The following is a 6,484-nucleotide window of genomic DNA, read 5'->3' as shown; positions in this document are numbered from 1 at the left end:
CCTACCCCCTATCCCCTCCCCCACACCTCCTCTTTGCTCCTTTGCAAGCAGATGCTTAAAAACTCAAGAGGCACAGAATGGGTTGGGGTGGAAGGGACCTTTTTTAAAGCTCATCTAGTCCCAACCCTCCTGGAGGGAGCAGGGAGGCAGCAGGGAGGCAGCAGGAGCAGGGAGGGAGCAGAGAGGCAGCAGAGGCAGGGAGCAGAGGCAGCAGGGAGAGAGCAGAGAGGCAGCAGGGAGGCAGCAGGGGCAGGGAGGGAGCAGAGAGGCAGCAGAGGCAGGGAGCAGAGGCAGCAGGGAGAGAGCAGAGAGGCAGCAGGGAGGCAGCAGGGGCAGGGAGGGAGTAAAGAGGCAGCAGGAACAGGGAGGGAGCAGGGAGGCAGCAGGGGGGAGGGAGTAAAGAGGCAGCAGGAGCAGGGAGGCAGCAGGGAGGCAGCAGGAGCAGGGAGCAGAGGCAGCAGGGAGGGAGCAGGAGCAGGGAGGCAGCAGGGGCAGGGAGGGAGCGGAGAGGCAGCAGAGGCAGGGAGCAGAGGCAGCAGGGAGGGAGCAGGGGCAGGGAGGGAGTAAAGAGGCAGCAGGAACAGGGAGGGAGCAGGGAGGCAGCAGGAGGGAGGGAGTAAAGAGGCAGCAGGAGCAGGGAGGCAGCAGGAGGGAGGGAGCAGGGAGCAGAGGCAGCAGGGGCAGGGAGGGAGCAGGGAGGCAGCAGGAGCAGGGAGCAGAGGCAGCAGGGGCAGGGAGGGAGCAGGGAGGCAGCAGAAGCAGGGAGCAGAGGCAGCAGGGAGGAAGCAGGAGCAGGGAGGCAGCAGGGAGCAGAGGCAGCAGGGGCAGGGAGGGAGCAGAGAGGCAGCAGGAGCAGGGAGCAGAGAGGCAGCAGGGAGGGAGCAGAGAGGCAGCAGAGCCAAGTAGTAGTTTTTTTGAAGGGGAGGGGGTGGGGGTTTGGTGTCTGAATTAGGGGGTGGGGGAAAGATGCAAACAAATGGGACTGAGCTGCAAATCTCTGCTCTGATTTGCCCTGAGGTTCCACCAGGTGACCTGAGCCTTGTGTCCCTTGTAGCCACCTCTGATGTGGGCAGAGGGTTTTAATGTGCATGAAGGCTCTGTCCCTGGATGCTCTTGGGGATGATGGAAAGGAGCACACACCCCCCCCCCCGTCCCCCCAACTTCTCCCCCTCCCCCCAGATGGCCTTCAGGGATCAAGGTTTGGTTGCTCTGGACCTGGGAGTTTGCAGAGTTGCTGTGCAAAGCGTTGGGAGAGGTTCATTTCTGCCCCCAGGTGTAGAGTTGTTCACCTTGGGAGGTGGGGAGGGGGAAGCAGGGAGGTGGTGGTGACCTTTGTGCTCCTCAGGCTCATTTCTCCCCTCCCCCCCCCAAAAAAAACCCCACCAAAAACCCCCAAACCAAACAGAAGCTGGGAGGGGGGGGGGGGAACCCAACCACCAAATGAAGTTAACTCTCTTTTTGACTGGAAAAAAACACAACCCCAAACCTTCCAACTTCTCTCCTTCCCCCTCCCCTTCAGCTCCATCCTTCCCTTCCCCCCCTCCCTTCTCCCTTCCCGGTGGTTTTGTTTGTTGTTTTCATTTTGTTTCTGGTGTGTCTGGATGTTAGCAAACACCTCCTCCCCAGAAGCTCCTGGAGGAGCAGCAGGGTGATTCTGGCCACCCCCCAACCCCCCCCCCCCAGCCTCCACTCCCCCTTCACCCCCAGGAGCCTCCAGGGGCTGTGTAATTTCCATGACCCATTTTTAACCCAAGGACAAAATAAAATGCGCACAACCATCTCCCCTCCCTGCTCTCCAGCTCTCTTCCTTCCTGGCCTGGGGGGGGACACAAGCTGGTTGAGATCTTTTCCCCCCTGCCAAGGTTGGTTTATTTTGGACCTTTCTAGGTCCCTCTCCAACCTCTTTGGGCTTTTTGCCTCCCCTCTCCTCCCCCTGCCAGAAGGGGGACCCTGGGCCAGGCTCTCTTCCCCCTGCCAGAAGGGGGACCCTGGGCCAGGCTCTCCTCCCCCTGCCAGAAGGGGGACCCTGGGCCAGGCTCTCCTCCCCTTGCCAGAAGGGGGACCCTGGGCCAGGCTCTCCTCCCCCTGCCAGAAGGGGGACCCTGGGCCAGGCTCTCTTCCCCCTGCCAGAAGGGGGACCCTGGGCCAGGCTCTCCTCCCCCTGCCAGAAGAGGGACCCTGGGCCAGGCTCTCTTCCCCCTGCCAGAAGGGGGACCCTGGGCCAGGCTCTCCTCCCCCTGCCAGAAGGGGGACCCTGGGCCAGGCTCTCCTCCCCCTGCCAGAAGGGGGACCCTGGGCCAGGCTCTCCTCCCCCGCTCAGCAGCACCAATTGCTCCTCCTCTCCACTCTTCCAGCTCTCCCCTCTTGCACTTCCAAACCATCTCCCCCCTGCTCCTGCCCGGCTCCAACTTCTGTCCCCAGCTCTCTGCTCAGCGCTGGAAGCTCTCCAGAAGGTCTCCCCTGGAGCCTTCTCCTCTCCAGGCTGAACTAACTCCCCCAACTCTCCCAGCCTGGAGCCTCCCAGCAGAGGGCTTCCACCTCCTGCCCCAGCACCGCTGGGACCTCCTCTGGCCCTGCTCCACCAGGTCCCTGCCTGTGCCGGGGCCTCAAGCAGGGCACAGCAGAGGGGCACAATCTCCCTGCCCCTGCTGCCCACGCTGTTGGGCACCCCCACGGCCGGCTCTGCTCTGCCGTCCCGCGTCCGCCCCTTCCCCGTGCTCGCCCCCGTGTCCCCCCGTGCTCGCTCCCGGCGCCGCGCCTGCGCCTTCGCTGTTTCCTGCAGCGTGGGTCGGGACCTGGCTGCTTCCTCCCGGGCTGCGCCGTTGCAGCCATGAAGGTCCCGGAGCCGCCGGGCCGCGGGATGAGCTTCGCCGAGAGGCAGCTGCGGCGCCACGGCTGGAAGCGAGGTGGGGACTGCCCTGCGTGTGCCGGACCCGGCCGCCCGCTGCCCGTGCCCGACCCCGCCGCCCCCTGCCTGTGCCCGGCCCCCGCCGCCCCCTGCCTGTGCCCGGTCCCCGCTGCCCGCTCCGTGTGCCCGGCCCCCGCCGCCCCCTGCCTGTGCCCGGTCCCCGCCGCCCCCTGCCCGTGCCCGGCCCCCGCTGCCCCCTCCGTGTGCCCGGCCCCCGCCGCCCCCTGCCTGTGCCCGGCCCCGCTGCCCCTGCCCGTGCCCGGCCCCCGCCGCCCCCTGCCTGTGCCCGGCCCCCGCCTGCCCCTGCCCTGTGCCCGGTCCCCCGCCTGCCCCGCTGCCTGTGCCCGGTCCCCGCTGCCCGCTGCCTGTGCCCGGTCCCCGCCGCCCCCTGCCTGTGCCCGGTCCCCGCTGCCCGCTGCCTGTGCCCGGCCCCGGCCGCCCCCTGCCTGTGCCCGGCCCCCGCCGCCCCCGTGCCCGGTTCTCCCCGGTTGTTCCTGGCCCCCTCCGGTCTCTGCCCTCGTGGCTCTTCTCCGGTGGCCTCCAGTCCCCGGTCCCTCGTCCCTCCCCACTTTCACTGCCCGTCCCCGGCGGTCCCCGGTCCCCTCCGGTCCCTTGTCCTTCCCCGCACTCGTGGCTCTTCTCCGGTGGTCTCCCGTCCCCGGTCCCTTGTCCCTCCCTGCCCATCCCCGGTGGTCCCAGCTCCCCAGGCTGTCCCCTCTCTCACGACCTGTTCCGCCGGTCCCGGTTGTCCCACTCGGTCTCCTCCCTCTCCCTGCCCATCACCTGCTCCCCCGTGGTCTCCAGCCCCCGTCCCCAGTTCCCCTGCTCCTTAACCTGTCCCCGGCCGCCGGTGTCCGTCCCTTCCCTCCCCGCGGGGTGGCTCCAGGGCAGCCGCCGCAGCGAGTGTCCCTTTGTCGCCAGGGCAGGGGCTGGGCAAGCGGCAGGACGGCATCGCCGAGGCCATCCGGGTGAAGGTCAAGTGTGACACGGCCGGGGTGAGTGTGGCCCCCCCCCCACCCCCAGCGCCCTTCGGGGCCACCAGGGGCTACCAGCAGCTGTCTTCAGGGTGGTGGTGGCCCCAGGGTGGTGACTCCTTTGCACCCCCCAGGTGGGACACGACGCAGCAGAGCCTTTCACCTTCCACTGGTGGGACCACGTCTTCAACCAGGCTGCTGCCAACATCTCCGTGGAGAGTGGGCAGGTAGCAGGGCTTGGAGGGGCAGGGGGGTTTGGTGCCTGGGGGGGGGGGGACACCCTGTTTGGGCCAGCTTTAAGGCTGGGGGTCCCCTTTGCAAGGCCTCTCTGTGTCCCTGCAGCTCCTCCCAGCGCTCAGCACCTTGCACAAGGCGGGCAGAGAGGTGCTGCAGGAGGGGCTGGAGCCCCCTCAGGCACAGCTCTTCCTGAGTCCTTTGCATCTCTCCCTCCCTCCCTTCCCCCTCCAGGATGGCATCTCCATGAGGAGCCTCTCGGAGCAGGGTGCCCACATCAGCAACAGGAAGCCCTGCAGGGCTGGCAGGGCTGGCACCATGCTCTATGGTCGCTTCGTCAAGGTACCTGGGCCTGGGGGGGCAGGGGAGCAGCTGGCTTCTCTCTGCAGCCCTTTGCAGTGCAGCCCCCCAGGGTCCCCTTTTCCTGGTCCCCCTTTCCCTTTTCCCTTCCCCACCCCTTCCCCTGTTCCCTTTCCTTTTCCTTTCCCCCCTTCCCCCTTTTTCCCCTTCCCCCCTTTTCCCTTCCCCCCCTTCCCCTTTTTTCCCCTTCCCCCCCCCTTTCCCCCTCTTCCCTTTCTCCCCTTTTCCCTTTCCCCCTCTTTCCTCTTCCCTTTCCCCTTTTTCCCTTTCCTTCCCCCCTTTTCCTGGTTCCCCTTCCCCCTTATCCCCTGGCCCTGGTCCCCCCCTTTCTGACTGCTCCTCTGCCTCCCAGTCAGCCACACTCACAGCCTGTGGGGAGCAGCCCACGGAGCTGCCCAGGGGGAGCAGTGATGATGATGATGATGATGATGATGATGATGATAAGCTGGACCTCTCTTCAGTCAGGAGGTGAGGCTGGGGCAGCACAAGGAAGGCACAAAGGCTGCTGGGGGGTGCCTGGGGGTGCCTGGGGGTGACTGGTGCTCTTTGTGCCCCCCCAGGCTGACGGACGCGGAGCTGGTGCAGGCGTGTGGGGGCCGCACGGCTCACAAGTAAGTGCCTGCTGGGGTCCCCCCTTGTCCTTTTTGGGGGGGGCTGGAGGGCACATTCCTCGCCAGGGAGGTGCCAGAGCCAAGCTGCCCACCCTGTGGTTGCAGGGGTGCCCGCCACGGTCTGACTATGAGTGCCAAGCTGGCACGGCTGGAGGAGCAGGAAAGAGCCTTCCTGGCCACCTACCGACAGAAGGAGCAGCAGCAGGAGCCCCCCAGGAGCAGCCCCGCAGCAGAGAGGCAGGAGAAGAAGAGGAGGAAGAAGAGGAAACACTCCAGGGATGGAGGTGATCCTGAGGAGCTGCAGAGCCAGCAGCTGAGTGAGGAGGAGGTGGTGGGAGAAGAGGAGATGGTCATGAAGAGGAAGAAGAAGAAGAAGAGGAAGCAGCAGGAGGTAAGCAGAGAAGAAGAGGTGGTAGGAGAGAAAGGGAAGGTTGCAAAGAGGAAGAAGAAGCAGGAGGAGAATGAGGGAGAGTTGGCTGAGACAGAGATGGAGAAGAAGAGCAAGAAGAAGAAGAAGAAGAAGGAGGACAAAGAGGAGTTGGCTGAGAGTGAGGTCCCTCTAGAAGACACAGCTGGACCAGACCAAGCTGGACACAGCCCCAGGAAGAAGAGGAAAAGGAGGAAGGAGGTAGAGTGATCAAGGGCTGAGGCTGCCCTGTGGAGCAGCTGCTGCTGCCAGCTGGCTGAGGGCCCTGACCCTGCCTGCCAGTGCTGCTGGGTGCCCAGGGGAGCTCAGAGCTCTTCCCAGGTGAAGCCCAGCTACCTCTTCACTCCCTGGGAATGCTGGGCTGGGACTGCTTGAGCTGGAGCTGGACTGAGCTTTGTGTCACTCCCTGAACCTCCTTCCTGTCAGGGCTGACCCCAGTTCCAAGCAGGAATGGGGCCAGGGGTGAGCCCAGTTCCCAGCGGGGATGGGGCCAGGGGTGAGCCCAGTTCCCAGCGGGGATGGGGCCAGGGGTGAGCCCAGTTCCCAGCAGGGATGGGGCCAGGGGTGAGCCCAGTTCCCAGCAGGGATGGGGCCAGGGGGTGAGCCCAGTTCCCAGCAGGGATGGGGCCAGGGGGTGAGCCCAGTTCCCAGCAGGGATGGGGCCAGGGGTAAGCCCAGTTCCCAGCAGGGATGGGGCCAGGGGGTGAGCCCAGTTCCCAGCAGGGATGGGGCCAGGGGGTGACCCCAGTTCCCAGCAGGGATGGGGCCAGGGGTGACCCCAGTTCCCAGCAGGGATGGGGCCAGGGGTGAGCCCAGTTCCCAGCAGGGATGGGGCCAGGGGGTGACCCCAGTTCCCAGCAGGGATGGGGCCAGAGGGTGCCTTAGCTGTTGCCTGTCACAGAGGAGCCCTGAGGACATCTTTCTGTCTGAGGGTTTGAATAAATCTTTTATTGCAGTCAACCCCCACCCT

General features: G+C 65.7%; 1 protein-coding gene across 1 annotated transcript; it reads left to right on the top strand.

The window, feature by feature from the left end:
• Positions 1–2,765: 2,765 nt before the first annotated feature.
• LOC104303696 (G patch domain-containing protein 4) lies at positions 2,766–5,971 on the top strand. The gene is made up of 7 exons (XM_054179488.1): positions 2,766–2,906; positions 3,830–3,903; positions 4,017–4,109; positions 4,351–4,458; positions 4,829–4,944; positions 5,037–5,087; positions 5,193–5,971. The coding sequence occupies exons 1-7, from the start codon at positions 2,831–2,833 to the stop codon at positions 5,722–5,724; spliced, it is 1,050 nt and encodes a 349-aa protein (XP_054035463.1). The 5' UTR covers positions 2,766–2,830; the 3' UTR covers positions 5,725–5,971.
• Positions 5,972–6,484: the final 513 nt, after the last annotated feature.

The sequence above is a fragment of the Dryobates pubescens genome, unplaced genomic scaffold, assembly GCF_014839835.1.
Source record: "Dryobates pubescens isolate bDryPub1 unplaced genomic scaffold, bDryPub1.pri scaffold_66_arrow_ctg1, whole genome shotgun sequence".
NCBI lineage: Eukaryota > Metazoa > Chordata > Aves > Piciformes > Picidae > Dryobates > Dryobates pubescens.
The sequence above is the reverse complement of the archived record's forward strand: the minus strand, read 5'-3'. Positions and strand labels throughout refer to the sequence as shown.